An 18,783-nucleotide genomic window follows, 5' to 3' on the forward strand; every position below is an offset into this window, starting at 1 on the left:
GTGAGTCAGGTAGATGTGACCAGCAAGAGATAGTTCCTCAGATAACCTGGACCCAAGAAATGTGAAAACCAGCACCTTGAAGTGCATCCTGAAGAAAATTGCTAACCAACGCAGCTCCCACAGGAGAGGGGACATATTATAATTTAATTGTGTATCTTAACTGAACCGAAAAAAAGTCAAAAGCATTAAAAAAAATATTTCCCCTTCTATCTCCTCTATACCCTTTTTTCCATGGTCTTTATATCTGTATGTATTTTATATTAAGAAAAATAACTTCTAATAAAAATATATGTTAAAAAAGAAAAGTAATGGGAAAATGTAATTAATAGAGTCTAGCAAGGAAGAAACCATCACTCTTTGAAATATTGTCGATCTTTGATCAGGTTGACTAAAAAGCAGCAGGATAATGTTCCAGATGTTTTTGAGGAATGTTCTATGGGGAGATGAATGAAAAATAGAAGGAATAGTCTCTGCAGAATGGTTATTGAGTGGTTTTTCTGTTTTATTTCCCTCTATGCCTTGTAATTGTTGAGAATTGGGGCCTTGCTGGTTAACATAGAATGACCGTTGACTTACCTGAACGGTCGTTCTCGGGGTGCAGCGGGAGAATCCAAGGAAGGGTTAACATAGCCTATCTGCCCAAGGACTGAGTTGATTTTTCCCCTGGTCACGCCTCCTTTGCCTCCTCAGGTTCAGTTTTAAAAACGAGGTCTTGTCCGTTGAGGACAGGTCAGGTCAAATAAGTCACAAAAACAGACTCGGTATCCAACCAACCCTGGGTGGGTCTTGGACTCTCCCGCAGCGCCCCGAGAATGACCATTCAGGTAAGTCAGCGGTCATTCTCCAGTGCACTGCTTGGAGAGTCCAAGGAAGGGACATACCCAAGCTATTGTGTCCCAGGGCGGGAAGTGCCACTACTGTCCGGAGCCTCTACAACCCTTTGCAAAACTCTTCATCCAAAGGAGGCTTCGGCGGAGGCAAAGGTATCAATCTTGTAGTTTCTAATAAAGGCTGTGGGAGAAGCCCACGTAGCTGCCCTGCAAATGTCAATGATAGACACTTGGGTCGCCCAGGCCGCGGTCGTGGCAGCACTTCTTGTGGAATGAGCCGTCACCCGAGCCGGAACGGCCCTGCCCTGGCGCTCATAGGCCACCTTAATGCAGGCCCGGAGCCAGCGTCCGATGGTCGACGAAGAGACCTTACAACCCAACAACCCCGGTTGAAAGGACACAAAAAGGATTCAGAGTGTCTGAGGTCTTTAGTCCGTTTCAAGTAGAGATGAACAGCTCGTCGCACGTCCAACTTATGCCAAGCGCGCTCTCTGGGGTGTTGAGGCTTAGGACAAAAGTTCGGAAGTATCACCTCCTGGGACCTGTGGAAGTGAGAATTCACCTTCGGCATGAATGAGGGGTCAAGGTGCAAGATGACTCTGTCCGGATGGATGATGCACAGCTCATCCCTAACCGAGAAAACTGCAATTTCCGACACCCTCCTAGCCGAGGTGATTGCTATAAGAAAGGCGGTCTTAATAGTCAAGTGACGTAGAGAAACCGATCTCAGCGGCTCAAACGGAGCAGTAGTCAAAGCCTGCAGGATGAACGGCAGGTTCCAGGACGGATACCTATGTACCGTCTGAGGTCGTAGATTGGCAGCCCCCTTCAAGAAACTTTTGACTTGGGGGTGATGACTTAAGGACTGATGGTGGTCTCTGGCCAGAATAGTGGACAGGGCAGCAACCTGACGCCGGAGTGTGGCGGACACCAGGCCTTTGTCCAATCCCTCCTGGAGAAAGTCCAGCAATTGCGGTATGGACACCTCCACATATACAATGTTCCGTTGTTTGCACCAAGTAGAAAATGCCGACCACGTCGCCTCATATATGCGAGTCGTGGCCGGCTGTCTGGAAGCCTGGATGGTCTGGATGACTTTGTCCGAGAGGCGTTGCCTCCTCAGGAACTGCCCCTCAAGTGCCAGATGGCTAGCTGGAGCCACTGGGGCTCTGGATGGCTGACGGCCCCCTGGATCAGAACCACCTTCTCCTGGGGAATCCTCCACGGTCTTTCCACAGATAGATCTACCAGGTCTGCGTACCAGGACCACCTGGGCCAATGAGGGGCCACCAGGATGATCACCCTTTCTGCCAGAAGCTTGTTGATCACCTGTGGAATAAGCGGGAGAGGCGGGAACGCGTACAGGAGCCCCGGGGGCCACTTGGTCCTCAGTGCATCCATCCCCTCCGCTTGAGACGATTGGTAGCACGAGAAGAATCTCGGGAGTTGTGCGTTGGCAGCCGTCGCGAACAGGTCGACTTCGGGAAGCCCGAACCTCTTCACGATCTGATGGAACAGTTCTGGAGCCAGCCTCCATTCGGAGTTGTCGGTCGTCTGCCGACTCAGCCAATCCGCGCCCACGTTGCTGGTGCCGGAGATGTGATCCGCTCGTATCGAAGCTAGGTGACGTTCCACCCAGCGACCCAGGCTCTCCGCTTCCGCCATGAGCTGCTTGGAGTGAGTGCCTCCTTGTCGGTTCACATGGGCTTTTGTCGCCACATTGTCCGTGAGCAACAGGACGTGATGACCTGCCAGCTGGCCTGCAAACCGCCTCAGGGCGAGACGAGCCGCTCTCAACTCCAGCCAATTGATGTTTCGGGCGGCTTCCGTGCACGACCATCTGCCCTGAGCTAGTTGGCCCTGGCAATAGGTGCCCCAGCTGTAGAGGCTGGCGTCCGACGTTACCACGATCCTGTCAGGCTCCTTGAACAGACAGCCCTTCTCTACCGCCTTTGACTGCCACCAACCCAGGGAGCAAGACACCTGTGGCGGTAGACGAACCTTCCTGGGCGAGTTGCTGGCCTTCGCCCTCTGCATCAGTAGCAGGAACCACTGTAGCTCCCTGGCATGGAGTCGAGCCCAGGGAACTACGTTGATGGAAGAAATCATGACCCCCAGCAGCTGCGAGAGTTGAACAATTGGCATGGTGGCAGCCCGGCGACACAACCAAATTCTGTTCCTGAGACAGGAACATCTGTCCGGAGACAGGAACACCTGGCACGAGACAGTCCATCACAGTGCCCAGGTGTTGGATGCGTGTTGCGGGCTCTAGGTTGCTTTTTTCCAGGTTCACCGAAAAGCCGTGCTCCTGTAAGGTCTGGATGGTGGCTCTCACGTCTCTCACCGCCTGTAGATGATACTTTGAGTGAATAATGATGTCGTCCAGATAGCATTCCAGACGGATGGGGCGAGAGCGCAGATGTGCCGCCACAGCTGCAAGGATCTTGGTAAAAGTCCTGGGGCGGACGAGAGGCCGAACGGAAGAGCCCTGTACTGGTAGTGCCATCCGTTGTAACACAGTCGCAGGAACCTCCTGTGGGCCTGGTGGATGGGCACATGCAGATACGCTTCCTTGAGATCGATGGATGTGAGCAGATCTCCTCGCCTTACGCAGCCCAGGATGGATTGGAGGGACTGCATCTTGAAACGCTTGTAGGCCAGATGATAACTCAGGCGTTTCAGATCTAGTATGGCCCTCCACCCCCCTGAACTCTTGGGGACCAGGAAGAGAATGGTAGAACCCCTTCCCCGCCTGGTCCGGGAGAACTGGCTCTATGGCATGTATCTGTAGGAGATGGTCGATTTCTGCCTGCATGAGGGACCTTTTTACCGGGTTCTTGGCCAGAGGGCAGTGAACGAACGTTTGCGGTGGAATTGACAGGAATTCCAGTGTCAGCCCCCTCCTGATCGTGTTTAGAATCCACGCATCCCCGGTGATTCCCTCCCAGCGGTCTGCATAAAGTTGCAGCCGGCCCCCAATGGGAGGGGACCTCTGATGGTCACTTGCCACGTCTAAACTGACGGTTGTTGGAACCCCCTCGAAAGGGCTTCCGAAAGGAGCCCTGGTTGTTCTGTCTGCCCCTGGAACCATAACTATTCCTGTTCTGACTCCTGTCATGAGATTGGTTGTAGGACCTTTGGTGTGGAAAGGACGAGGTGGAAGCCTGAGCGTTGTCCTGTGCCCGAAAGGTCTGCTTCCTGTAGGAATTAGAGTCTTTCTTCTCATTCTTCTTGAAGGTAGAGGGAAGGATTTTCCGTTTATCCTTCGTCTCAGTCAAAAACTTATCCAAGGCATCCCCGAAGAGTGAGCCCCCTTTGAATGGGGTCGAAGCCAGCTTCCACTTGGCCTTCATGTCCGCCTGCCAATGCCGAAGCCATAGCAGACGCCGTGAAGTCACATGGGAAGCCAGCGCCCTGGAGGCAAACTTTGCTGCATTCAGGGAGGCATCTGCTGAGTATTCCACAGCTGTGATGATCTTGTTGAGATCATGCTGCCAACGAGACGCCCCCGAGGGAGGCTTAGCCCTAAGCTGGCGTAGCCAGAGCAGGGAGGCCCTAGTAAAGAAAGAGGCGGAGGTAGATGCCTTAATCTCCCAGGCGGCCGCCTGATGCGTTTTATGGCAAGCTTTCTCAGCCCTCTTATCCTCAGCTTTTAGCCCTTCTAACAGGTCAGCCGGGAGAGTGGAAGTGGAAGTGAGCGAGACCACTGGGGCATCCACCTCGGGCATCTTTAATGCCTCCTCTAACTTTGTCTCCAGCAGATACAAGGTCTTGTCCGCACCACTGGGGTTGGCCAGTGTGCCCGGCTGGACCCTTTGGCGTTGAACTACGTCCATGAACAAGTCAGGGACCGGGATGAGCTCTGGGTCCGGGGTAGTCTCACTAAAGAGGCCCATCTTAAGGTCCTTGGAGGTAGAGGGGATGGCCTTATCTTTAGGTTTGGCTCCAAGCTCGGTAGAGGCTCTGGCCTTGTGTAAGATAGTTTTAAATAGGGAAGGCTTAAACAGACCGGTAAATGTAGGCTTTTCAGGAGGCATGTCCTCATCCTCCGAAAGTTCAAACTCATCTGCAGCCTCCTCTTCCCACACAGAAACCTCTGTGGTAACGGAGGTACCTAGGGAGTCTAGGGCGTGGCTTCTACCTTCCGCATGGGGATGGGTAGCCCTATGGCCCCTGCCACTCCTACTTTCCTTTTGGCGCATGGCTTCAACCACCCCAAGGGAAATGGCCTGAGTAATGATCTCCCTCATCTCGGCTGAGATAGCCGGGCCCTTGTCCTCAACAGGCCTGGGCCTAGAAGAGACTCGGCCTCTCTCAGAATGACTATGAGTCAAGGCCTCCTCCATGTGGGAGCAACCCTGGAGGGACTCCAACTCCTCCCTCACAGAGGAACTAGGGGACTCAGGATAACCCAGGGAAGCTTCAGGGAGCCAGACATGGAATCCCTACCACTAATGGAGGGAGACTGATCCCCTTGATTGGAGGGAGACTTCTCTCTCTCCTGCCTGGGCAAGGACGGCCCCCTCCCAGCCTCACAGGCTTGGGGAGGATTAGGGCCCTGGGTCTTGCCAGGCCTCTCCTTAGGACCCTCCTGCATCCTTTCTCCCAGGTGATTAGGCCCTCCGGTTCCAGAAGAACAGTGGGAAGACTTGCTCCCTGTTCCTCTATCACCCTTTCTCCCCTGGCCTGATGGATCTGGCCTACTGCATTTGGTAGGAGGCCCTGCCAACTCCTCCCTCTGTTCCAAACCTTCATCAGCCATAGGTCTTGATGGTTGTTCAGGAGGAGAATGAGTCAGCCGCAGGGGAAGAACACTGGACGCTGGCCAGCCGGCTCCAAAGCATCTGCAGATCCACGAGGTTGGAGGCTGGAAGAGGCACCAGGACACTCCACAGCTGCCCCTTCAGGCCGAAGGGCAATAGGGAGGACCCAGGTACTGTCGGCGTCCCGGACAGACCCCTGTAATCCCTGGTGGTGATCTGCGCTGGGACGGAGGTTCACGGAACCCTGCTGGGTCGTTCTATCTTGCTGCTGCCGAAATGACCCAACAAAATGGCTGCCGCAACTTTCACGCGCTTTAGGCGCCAGCAGCCAGCGCTGACAATGAGGCTATTGGGAAGCGCGCCAATGCGTCACTTCCAAAATGGCCGCCGCGACCTCCGGCGCCTACTGAGACACTGCTGGGGAAATTTCCGAGCCAAAATTCCCTGGAGCGGTCGGAGACGCGCCGAAGACTCTGCCGTCCCCACACCTGCCAGCCGCCGCCGGACTAGTGGTCTCAGCTGAATCCCCCACCACACACAAGCAGCTGGTGAGGCTCCACGATCCCCAGAACCAAATTCGAACGAAAAAACACCTAACGAACTCCAAAACACTATAATAAAAAAACAAGGGGGAAATCCTAAATCTACACTAACGCTGTCTAATAATTACACATGAGGAGTCCAGCCAATCTATCCAAAGACTGAGAGCTCCCCAAACCAGTCCTATCGGGCGGACTGAGTTTTTAAAACTGAACCTGAGGAGGCAAAGGAGGCGTGACCAGGGGAAAAATCAACTCAGTCCTTGGGCAGATAGGCTGTGTTAACCCTTCCTTGGACTCTCCAAGCAGCGCACTGGAGAAGAAGGTTAACTTTGTCTTTATTCAGCCCTCTTAGAGGAGGAAGCAGAGTCTTCTTTTCTTAAGGTAGCAGACATGTCCTTAAAGTAAGGGAGTACTTACAACTCTGTGAGGCTCCCACTACCAGCTTCTCTGTTGTAAAAATGAATCCCCAGCCCTGCAGTTTCCCTCTCCCCCTTTTTCCTTTCTTTTCTTATCTGTCCACCAAGAAGTAGATCAAAAGACCTTCCTTTGCGAGTGCCTACAAGCAAAGTAAGTAGTAAGACTATAAAAATTTTTTTAAAAAATCAGTCATGTGAAGTCCTCATTTAATGACCTATGGTGATTCAGTTACTGGTAGTCAGGGTTTGCCAAAACTATTATTAAGTAGCTGACATTACACTTATGGTCACATTGCTTAGTGAAAAAAATTCTGGTCCCAATTATTAACATTAAGCTAAGACTATCTATATATAGAAACTTTAATTTCTATCTTTCAACTTAACTAATAAGATATACAGAAAAACAGCCCCACTACCATTCTCAGTAGCTTCTCACAACCACTTCGACTCTTTCATCTGTTTCACTGAATATGTTTTCAAAGCCTTGGAAATAATGCTGCTGTGAACATAGAAAAAAATGATCAAGGCAGGTTTGTTACGTATCATTCAACTATGAAAAAGTTATGAAGAGATAGTCACAAACTAATTTTTATAAACACATAAGGACATATAATGTCTTATAAAGACATTATCATTTTTTAAAAAGGAAAAACAAAAAAATGAAGCAAAAAAATTAATTGATGTAGAAATGTATTATTTATAAGTAGACAAAAAAATTACCAAGACTTACTCATTGTATCAATGATTGGAAATTAACAATGGAAAACATGAAGTTACCTTTATGTACATTAAATTGTTTTAACAATGTAAATAAGAATGAAATATCTGAGCTACATTCCAAAATTTTCATTATTTGGTGTTTAAAAATACAAAAATGAAAAAACTACTAAAACATTATATATAAATATTGTTCTAATTTCTTCTTTATTGTTCTCCCAACTAATGCACAATACTTCTAAATTTCCCTAGAACACTTACAAAATTGTGTGTTTTTTATTTTAATTATTTAGCCTTTAAAAAATTTTTTAAAAAAACTTGTCCATTTGTTTTAATGGCAGCAACTCTGGAGTACATGCTAACAAAAGCTAATATATTTTACAAGTTCTAAAATTAGTTGTGTTATATTTTCAACAGAAACAAACAACTCCCCAATCCTGCATCCTAGATTTTAATTGCTTTAAAGCACAAAAACAAAAGAATAAAATATAAAGGGAAAAACCATTATCATGAATGACAACAGTTATATGTATGTGTAAAGAAATACAGCTCAATTGTTTGTTTGTTCGTTGTTAGTTGTGAAGTCGTGTCCGACCCATCGCGACCCGGTGGACAACCTTCCTCCAGGCCTTCCTGTCTCTACTATCCTTTGGGGTCCATTTTAGCTCACACCTTTTGCTTCAGTGACTCCATCCAGCCACCTCATTCTCTGTCATCCCTTTCTTCTTTTGCCCTCAATCTTTCCCAGCATTAGGCTCTTCTCATTAGGTGGCCAAAGAATTTGAGTTTCATCTTCAGGATCTGGCCTTCTAAAGAGCAGTCAGGGTTGATCTCCTCTAGGACTGACTGGTTTAATTGTCTTGCAGTCCAAGGGACTCCCAGGAGTCTTCCCCAGCACCATTGTTCGAAGGCCTCAATTCTTTGGTGCTCAGCCTTCCTTATGGTCCAACTTTCACAGCCATACATTGCAATCTGGAAAACCATAGCCTTGACTATACACACTTTTGTTGGGAGGGTGATGTCTCTGCTTTTCAGTATGCTGTCTAGATTTGCCATAGCTTTCCTCCCCAGGAGCAAGCGCCTTTTAATTTCTTGGCTGCAATCCCCATCTGTGGTGATCTTGGAGCCCAGGAAAATAAAATCTGTCACTACCTCCATTTCTTTTCCATCTATATGCCAGGAATTGAGAGGGCTGCATGCCATGATTTTAGTTTTCTTAATGTCAATTGTATAACAGCAGATTAAACTTGACTATATTACTGTATTACCCAGTATTTCTATTCTGCTGATAAAGATCTAAATCAGAGACTGAGGGGATATTTCATCTAGCTGTCAATCTTTTGTTTTTCCTGTACACCGCTTGGAGAGTCCAAGCAATGGGTTAATTCAGTCTGCTTGCCCTTAGGACTGAGGAACTATTTTTCCTTTAGCCACACCTCCTCCTGGTGTGATCAATCCCCCAGAATTCTTCCTCAGTCAGCCCGTTTGGACGTAATTAGCTACAGCTCTGAGCTGAATTAATCCTTTTTTGGCTTGGACTCTCTATTTGCGTTTTATTTCTCTTTCCTAACATTTCCCCAACTTCGTGAGACGTTTTTCTCCTCATCGCTGCGCTTTTCTCCAGCAGAATTTACATTTGAAGGCCAGGAGGTAAGCTGGAAGGTGGTGGGGGGTGCCCCTCAGCCGATCCTTATGGGACGGCTTCGGAGGCCTGCCGCTTGTCGTTTAAAACGGCGCGGCTGCAGCGGCGAGGTTCCTATGTTCCCAGGCCCCTCGTTTGTTATTTTAGACGAAGTTTTTTTCGTTCCCCGGCCTGCTAGAGGACCTCTGCCGCAGGGAGGAGTGAGCGATCGTCGCCATTCGAGGCGCGTTCGCTCCTCGCTCTCCCTTAGCCCCACGCTGTTGCGGTGGCCATTTTAGGCGCGAAAAAAGCGCGCCCAGCCATGGCCACCATTTTGCATCAGCCTCGTTATCAGGAGACCGCTGGAGGTGGCAGGGCCTAGCAAGGGTTTCTCAGGCTGGGATCACCACCTCCATCCTTTTGCCTATTTTTGCGAGCGGTGCTGGTTCCTGGGCCATACCAACGGTCATTATACCGGCTCAGGGAGGAGGCCTAAGTAAGCGCAGGCCAAAGCATTTTTCTAGTCATTCTCCTCCCTGCTTCTCCTGCGGAGCCTTGCGCCTCGGTGCAGGCCCCAATCCTACCCCTGGGCCTCTGACTGGTATTAAGCATGGGATATTTCATACGTATTGACTCAATTACTGTGCATGTAGCAATTTTGACAAATCTTTTTGTTTTGTTCCCCTTGCAGCAACCAGTCTCTCTCTCTAACTTCTGCCTTGTCATAGCCTTGCTCCATCTTGTGTGGTCATTGACTATGGACCTGCCTAGTCCCCCCGATTCCCAAGATACTAGGCCGAGCCTCTCTCAGGCCCCTAGCAAGGGTTCCTCCTCATCGGGGAGTGGGGGTGCGGGCAAGAGTGGTGGGGGTAGTTCTGGGAAACAGCGTTCCAGAACCCCTTCCGTGGCTGAGGCCAAGGATGCTGAAAGGCGCCAGCGGGCCCTTGACAAGCAGTTTGAGAAGGCCAGATGCCAGGCAGACAGGGAGCAGTCCCACTCAGGAATCCCTCCCTCCCGGGAGGATCTCCAAATGGTCCTTGCCGAGGAGGTGGAGTCCCAGGACCTATCCCCAAATAGGTCATTTGCAGAGCCGGCTTCCCCGGCACCCTCTTGGGCCTGTGAGCAGGCCCCTCCCCCTGGGGATGCTAGCATAGATGATATGCAGGGTGAGGCTTCACCCCCCCTAGAGGAGGGTTTGGATCCTGATTCTGACTCAGAGGAATTATCTCCCCGCATGCAGGAGCTGATGGCCCGTGCCATTGCCAAGGGCATCACGGAGGCCATGAAATTTAAGAATCCCACTGCAGTGGCCCCAAGGGGTCCCAAACCCGATCAGGCAGCTCCCCCTCCAAGCAAGCGTGCTCGCCATCCTTCCTTGGAATCCTCGGTGGTCAGCGAGGCCTCTGCCATTGAGGACCCTGACCCGGAGGTGCTAGGTCTCTCGGACGATGAGGACCTCCCCCCTGAAGCGCCCGCCTTTGCGGGTCTGTTCAAGCCCAGCCTTTTCAAATCTGTCCTCCACAAGGTCAAGGCTGCCACCAGGGTGGGGATCAAGCCCAAGCCGGCCGTGCCGGCGGCAGATGCCACTCCGGCTAATCCCAATGCGGTCATGTTTGATGTCCCAGCACCCTAACAGGAGCTGGTTCCGGTCCCGGGGCTGTTTCTCGACCTAATCCAGTGCCAGTGGGCTCAACCAGCCACGCAGTCCTCTCCCAGTGGGATAGATAGGAAGCTTTATACTATGGAGCCAGTGCTGGAGGACCTTCTGGCCCTTCCCACTGTCGACCCGCCCATCGCTGCACTCACTTCTAACTCCTCCCTACCGGCCGACCTCCTGGAAGGCCTTAAGGCGGAGGACAAGAAGGCGGAAAAGGCGTGCCACAAGACCCACCTGGCGGCTGCCTGGGCTATTAGGGCCTCTTCATCCGCCTCCTTTTTCAATAGGGCTTCTGTGATCTGGCTACGCGAGCTCCTAACCAAGCTCCCGGCGGGAGAGGTCCGCCTCCACCAGGACGTGTCTAAAATAATCGCGGCTTCCCAATACGCCGCTGACGCTTCCCTTAACGCCACTAAATTCGCCTCCAGGGCACTCGGCTCTAATATCACTTCTCGCCGGTTGATCTGGCTCCGCCATTGGCAAGCGGACCAGAAAAACAAGTGGAAGCTGGCTTCCGCCCCCTTCAAGGGGTCCAAATTATTTGGCGAGTCACTGGATCCTCTCCTCATCGAGTCCAAGGACAAGAGGAAGATCCTCCCTTCTCTAACCAAGAAGCAGGAACGTAAGACCGCTCCCTATTCCAGGAGGCAGTCCTTTCGTGCCTCCGAGCCTTCCACCTCTGCCTCTTCCTTCTCTCCCTCCAATAGGTCCTTCGGTCAGCAGGGCGACAGGTCCCAGGACAGGGCGCCCTTTCGGGACAGAGGCAGGCAGCAGTTCGGCTTCCGCAAGTATAACCGCGGTGGGGCCTCCAACAGGCCGTTCCGTAAGTCAAAGTGACTGCCCGAGCTCGGCGCCCATCGGGGGTCAGCTCCAGCTGTTTGCCTCCCATTGGGCCCAGACAACCGAGGATGCTTGGGTTCTGCAGATAGTCAGGGAAGGCCTCTCCCTGGAGTTCCTGTCCCTCCCCCCCGGACCTTCATCCGGTGCCCCGTCCCATCCTGCCCTCAAAAGAGGGAGCGTATGGACCAGGAAGTCAGACATCTCCTAGACATCAGGGCCGTGGAACCCGTTCCCCAGGGCGAAGAGGGGAGGGGGTTTTACTCCATCCTCTTCCTGGTGCCAAAGAACTCGGGGGGGTGGAGAGCCATCTTGGACCTCAAAAACCTCAACAGGCACATCGCCTACCAGAGGTTCAAGATGCAGTCACTGCAGACCATCCTGGCGGGGATTCGACAGGGAGATCTCCTCACATCTATAGATCTCAAAGAGGCATACCTCCACATTCCCATCCGTCCACAGCACAGGAAGTTCCTGCGCTTTTATTATGCAGGTCGCCACTTCCAGTACAAAGCTCTCCCATTCGGCCTCTCGTCCGCTCCTCGGACGTTTACCAAAGTTCTGGCGGTAGTGGCGGCCCAGCTAAGACGCAGGCCCATAAGGCTCCAGTGCTACCTGGACGACATCCTTATCCAGTCGTCGTCCAGGCAGCAGGCCCTGCGGGATCTCCAACCACTATGAGATCCCTCAGAAATCACGGCTTCACTCTAAACATAGAGAAGAGCCATCTCACTCCAACAAACAGACTTGTACACTTGGGGGCCATCTCACTCCAACAAACAGACTTGTATACCAACTTGTGCAGGGTTTTCCTCTCCCAAGACAGATTGGACGGTCTAAGGTCCATGACCCACAAGGTGATGAGCTTGAGGCAGGCTCCAGTGGTCCTTCTGTCGCAGCTGCTGGGAAAATGCTCCTGCATTTCCATCGTGCCGTGGGCCCGCCTGCATTCCAGGGCTCTTCAGTGGCTGCTGCTGCCGCACCAGAGGGCATCCAGGAGCAACTCTCCCAGACCGATTCGAGTTCCGCCGGAAGTGAAGAGGTCTCTCCGCTGGTGGGTGTCTCCGGCCATCCTCAAGGGCCACCTATTCAAGGAGCCCGAGAGGTCAATCATCACCACAGACGCCAGCCTCTCCGGCTGGGGAGCCCACATGGGTTCCCTGGTTGTCCAGGGCAAGTGGTCCCAAGTGGAAACCAGTTACAGCATCAACCTACTGGAACTGAGAGCTGCTCGCCTGGCCCTGCGCCATTTCAGCCGGTCCATCCATCGTCAACATGTGCTTCTGATGACGGACAATGTGGCCACCAAGGCCCACATCAACCGCCAGGGTGGCACCAGATCCAGAGCACTGATGAGAGAGGCGGAGTCCCTGGGCCGCTGGGCGGAGCGCCACCTGGAATCTCTCCGCTCCGACCACATCTCCGGAGTGGACAACACACAGGCAGACTGGTTGAGCAGGACAACCATAGATCCTGCGGAGTGGAAACTGGACCCTCGCCTGTTCCACCAGATGTCCAACAGATTCGGAAATCCGACCGTAGACCTGTTCGCGTCCAGGGACAACAAGCAGCTCAACCACTTCTACTCCCGGTTCTTCACCCCGGGGGCGGAGGGGACAGATGCACTGCGTTGCAAGTGGCCCCGCGAGCTACTGTATGCCTTCCCGCCCCTGCCTCTCCTTCCTCAATTCATTTCCAAAGTCATCGCAGAGGGAGCGGAAGTTCTCCTCGTGGCCCCACACTGCGGGGCGCAGGTCGTGGTTCGCCGACCTTGTCCACCTGTCGGTGTCTCCTCCATGGCGCATCCCCCCGGACCAGATCTCCCTCAGCCAGGGGGCCATGGTTCACCCAGAGCCCCAGTGGCTCCAGTTGGCCGTCTGGCACTTGAGGGGGACCAACTGAAAGGCGAAGGCCTGTCAGAGGAGGTAGTGAACACCATTCAGGCAGCGAGACGCCCTTCAACCACCAGAATTTATGATGCGTCTTGGGCCGCATTCGCAAAGTGGTGTGAGGAACTGCTCATCGAGCCTACGACCGCGCCTGTTTCCAGAGTCCTTGACTTTCTTCAAGCGGGACTCAACAAGGGCCTGGCCCCGAACACCCTTCGATGCCAAGTGGCGGCCTTGTCCACCGTCTGGTCGGGCGACCATCTTTTGCCTCTCAGCAAAATCCCGAAGGTGAGACTCTTCGTCAAGGGCGCCTCTAACCTTCGCCCTCCCACCGTTCATCGCTACCCCACTTGGCAGCTGTCCGTGGTCCTACGGGCCCTCTCCGGCCCTCCATTCGAGCCTCTACGCACTACTTCTCTTTGATTCCTGACGCTGAAGACGGCCTTCTTGATTGCCATCACGTCCGCCCGCCGGATTTCGGAACTGGCGGCTCTGTCTGTTCGCCAGGACTTGTGCGTCATCCACCCTGACAGGGTCATTTTGAGGCTGGACCCGACCTTTACCCCCAAAGTAAACTCATGGTTCCATAGCGCGCAAGACATTGTGTTGCCAAATTTCTGTCCTCATCCGTCGCATCCCAGAGAGCGTTCCTGGCACAATCTTGATGTCAGGAGGGCCCTGAAGGTTTACATCGCTCGCACTGCGGAATTCAGGAAGTCAGAGGCTCTCTTCCTCTCCTTCCAGCCTGGTTCCCTAGGGAAGAAGGTCTCTTCCTCCACGATTGGCAGGTGGCTTCGTGCCTGCATTGCGACAGCCTATGAAAGCCAATCCAAAGCCGTTCCGCGCGGCATCACCGCACACTCCACACGAAGTGCTGCTACCTCGGCGGCCTGGGCCACCCAGGCCTCAATCCTGGACATCTGCAGGGCCGCTACGTGGTCCTCTCCTTCTCCTTTTGTGCGACACTATAAATTGGACATTTTCGCCTCAGCTGAGGCGTCCTTCGGCAGGCGTGTGCTCCAGGCGGTTGCGTCAGAGACCGAATCCCGGGAGCCTTCTTCTGCCCACCCAGATGGACAATAACTTGGGTATGTCCCATTGCTTGGACTCTCCAAGCGGTGTACAGGAAAATGACCATTGGCTTACCTGAAGGGTCCTTTTCTGTACACCGCGGGAGAGTCCAACCCACCCTGGCTCTCAAGGCCGGGATTCGGGTTCTTCGTGTCAACAGTACATCATCTTGGACGCTTCGCTCCGTCCGCACGCACTGACTCCTTCTAAGAATTCTGGGGGATTGATCACACCAGGAGGAGGTGTGGCTAAAGGAAAAATAGTTCCTCAGTCCTAAGGGCAAGCAGACTGAATTAACCCATTGCTTGGACTCTCCCGCGGTGTACAGAAAAGGACCCTTCAGGTAAGCCAATGGTCAATCTATATGTAACTGGGTTTTTTCTGTTGATTTCTGTAAGGTGAACAGATCAATCTACATTGATATGTGACATATATTTCCAAGGCAGTATATGTGGAATTATACCTTAAATCTTGCATTTGGGTTTTGACAGTTATAGAACTGTCTGCGGCCTACTTGAGGGTCTTCTGGATGTCTTTCTTAGGAAAAGTTAGGGTTAAATTTCTCTTGTTATACATTTTTGAGCCCTAGAGAGAAGAACACTTAAGGATTATGAATTACATTTGTCATGTAGGACTTGCTGCTTTAGTTTTTCTTTCTTACAACACTGTAGTCACTGTTGAAAATGCTTTCTTGTGTACACATTACATGCATATGCATATACATAATTTGGTCAATGCTTTTTAAAGTTCGTAGTTTATAAAAACCTCAGCTGTAACCCCTGCTCCCTAGAACAACATACCCCATGAAGTCAGATCAGCCCCCGCCGTGTTACTTTTAAACATCATTTACTTAGTAAATAGGGGTCTTTTCAAGCAAATGTTTGGTTAAGAAAATTGTAATTTAAGAGCAATAAGTGTCATATTTTCTCTTTATCTTTTTATTATTACTTGATATTTAAAGTGTTTATTGCATGTTGTTACAGTTGCTTGAGTAGGTGGCATATACATTTTCTGTAGATAATGATTGTCTGAATATGATGACTTGAAAATGAATATAGATACTTCTTAACTTGCAACCAATCACTTAGTGATTGTTTGAAGTTATGACAGACCCTGAAAATGAGCTGGATTTGAACTTCTGATGTCCAGGCCTCCTCTGTGGTCACATGTGGCCACCTTTTGAGTGCTCAGCAACCAACATTTATAACCATTGGCAGTATCTCACAGTCGTGTGACTGAGATTTAGGATTCTTTTGCTGGAAACCTGTATTTACTTTCAGTTTCTATACCATTGGAAACAATGGGCTTGCTTAATGACTGCAGTATTTGCTTTATGACCGCCATGTTTTTTTGTAATTGCCACATTTATAACGACTGCCACAAAGAATGGTAAAATCATGACTGTCATGATTTATGAGTGAAATTCTGGGGTCAATTACAGTCATAAGTAATTTACTTGTATTTTGTATGTATTATTAATCTAATTCCTGATTCATAGTTCTATATTCTTTGTGATCTTAAACAATAAAAAAACAAAGATCCAAATGCAAGCTTGATTTTGGAACATAAATTACCTCAGTTGGTCTTTGAGATGACTTGAAGTACAATCTCTCTCTTGGAGAGGGACAAATGAAGTAAAATCCTTTAGGTTTTCTGGATCTCCCCAGTTTCTGGTCCCACTGGTCATAGTATCTTCTAGATCAGGGTGTCAAACTCAATTTCATTCATCAGGGTTGTGTTTGACCTCAGGGCTGGGGCTGGTGGGTATGGTCTGGTGTGGACCCTCCCTCACTCTCATTATACAGGTAATCCCTAAGTTACGAATGTAATAGAGCCTGCCAATTACATTCATAACCCGAGGATTCGTTTGATTAAATCACGTTAAATGAACGTGATCACTCTCTGCTTTCCCCAATGCATTTGTTAATTGAATGCACAGGTTATTAAATGCACATGAGGTATCTCAGAGTGGGGAAGAGCATGCGAGGCCTAGTGCTGGAGCAGGCCATCCAAGGCCTCCCCCAATTCACTAAGTTACCTCATGCTCCCCAATAAAGCCCACAGAGGCTGCATTTTGGCCTGTATCAGGCTGGGGAAGGCCCGTGGAGGGCCGAATGGTGCCTTAGGGCTGAATTTGGCCCACGGAGGCTCCATTTTGGCCAGCAACAGGCCAGGGGAGGCTTTCGGAGGCTCCCTGCACATGCCCATCTGCACACGCCCCATTTTTGCTAGCAAAGGCACTGCGGGCCAGTCCTTTGCTATTTCCAGGTTGGCCCCATGGGCCAGACCTAAGCACCCTACAGGCCGTATCCAGCCTGCAGGACTTGAGTTTGACATCACTGTTCTATATAAATTTAATTCAATGGCAGTGATTTCTCCTGGATTACCATTTCTAGAAGTTTCTAACGGGATTATTGCTGTGCTGAGGCAGTTTATATTATGAGGTGATTCGGTGCTTTTCAATATATTTTTATAAAAGTATTGCCCAATTAGGTGCACCCAGGAAGCCATCTATAGAACACCAGTCATATTTTCCAAAAGTCAATGTTTTTGAGCCGTATTATTATTTCTACTAGAAGTCAAGATCCTCGTGACAAACCTTACTTAACACATACCATTAAAATAGTGTATTAACATTTTAAGAAAGAAATTCAAGAACACAATTCTTTCTTTGAAGAAAATGTCAGAACAAGTTGTAATCTAGAGTTAAAAAATAAAAACCTTTCTGTTAAAAATCTTGTTATAAGCTTGTCATTGCTCTTTTAAGAAGCATGAAGAATGTTGATAGTATTTATGTCCTTCACGGTGGATTCTTTTAAAGAATCTTGCATGAGCCAAAAGAGTACCTTTGCCAGTTTTTAATACTTGCTTCAAAAAAAGGTGTTTAAAAATTAAATAAGCATTGTTAAACAGAAACATTTATCTGGAAATATTTTCCAATGTTTATATTGTGTTTTCTTATCTTCCTATCTCTCTCTATGTTTGTGTGTACTAAAGTAAATGACCTCCATAAAAACATTGCAAATGATTAAACTCCTTTAAGATGTCAGATATTTAACCTTAATTAGAGACTTTAATGTAAGTGGTCTGGCTATGCAGAGCCTGTACACCTTTAAATTCCTTCTGCCAAAGTTAAGAACATTGAATTTTTACAGTGTGTTTTTACAATGAAAAGAAAGTTGGATCCTTATCCTAGCTCAGAGCTGCCCAACTTTGGCAACTTTAAGACTTGTGAACTTCAGCTCCCAGAAATGCCTAGGCAGCATGACTGGCTAAGGAATTCTGGAAGTTGAAGTCCACAGGCTTAAAGCTACCAAGGTTAGACATTCCTGTCATATATTATTTTTTTCTTTTCCATGATTCTTCCCCTCCTCCTTTAACAGAGTACTATATCCAAAAGCTTGTATTTTAACTAAAAGTATAATAGTCCAGCTACTCCAACATTCAGATAAGTTAGTATAATTTCTCTTTGCCACAACTTCTTGTTTAAAAATATATACAGTGGTATGTTGATACTCAATTGCTTTGAAACTCATCAAGTTAGGTACTCAATGCATTTTGACATGAAAATTTTGTCCTGGTATTCATTGTTTGTTTGGTAATCAACTCAGAACCTAGGGCTTGTCATTGTTGGCTGCCTTATGACTCCTACATTATTCCTTGTGTGAAAAATGTACAATAAAAATACAATGCAATAAAAATTCAATTTTATGGTATAGAGAAGTTTTGGCTATCTGGATCCCTTGTTATATGTTCTGCTCTGTTGTGAATTCAGTACAGTTTCTTTTTCTTTATAAGCTTCACTTTTAATAAAAAAGATATATTGTTCTACTAATGATTTCTACCCATTTTACTTAGCATTTTTATTTTTCATCCTTCTTAGGTTATTTGATGTATGCACAGTATCCCGAACTGAACGAGAGACGAAATTAACACTGGTGTTTGAACATGTTGATCAAGACTTGACCACTTACTTGAATAAAGTTCCAGAGCCTGGTGTTCCTAGTGAAACTATCAAGGTATCAAAAGGGGAGGGAAGAAGAAGAATTTGTACATAAGCTTTTTATTAAATGTGTAAAGTTTTTGAAACATACCTTTAATAAAAACCGTTTTTGAAGAAATATGTATCAAGTTAAATGTACCTTAACTAGCTGTAGTTTCATGACTAAGAAGAAATTTAATCAAACTGCAGTTCATGTGGTTGACAGGTTGAGGTTTCTCACCAAGCATGGTTGGTAGTGCATAGATTTTATCTATCAGTTATGAAGGACAAGGAACCAGAGAAGATTGCCATAACGTTTGTGCTTACGCTTAAAAAAGTTCTTTTTATATTTGAAAGACCAGAGTGTTTATTATTAGCTGTTAAAAAGAAGGAACTACAGCTCAATGGTAAAGATCATATTTTGCATGAAGATTCCAGGTTTTGAAGGCATTTCCTTC

At 49.1% G+C, this 18,783-nt stretch overlaps 1 protein-coding gene across 3 annotated transcripts in view; it reads left to right on the top strand.

The window, feature by feature from the left end:
• Positions 1 to 18,783, top strand: part of CDK6 (cyclin dependent kinase 6) — a 141,306-nt gene that overhangs the window by 39,403 nt on the left and 83,120 nt on the right. For all 3 annotated transcript variants that reach the window (XM_081932260.1, XM_081932258.1, XM_081932259.1), the window contains exon 3: positions 18,227 to 18,362. In XM_081932260.1, the coding sequence (XP_081788386.1) occupies positions 18,227 to 18,362 (136 nt within the window). The remainder of the gene's footprint in view (positions 1 to 18,226; positions 18,363 to 18,783) is intronic.

The sequence above is a fragment of the Natrix helvetica genome (genome assembly GCF_964273705.1).
Source record: "Natrix helvetica genome assembly, chromosome: Z".
Classification (NCBI taxonomy): Eukaryota; Metazoa; Chordata; class Lepidosauria; order Squamata; family Natricidae; genus Natrix; species Natrix helvetica.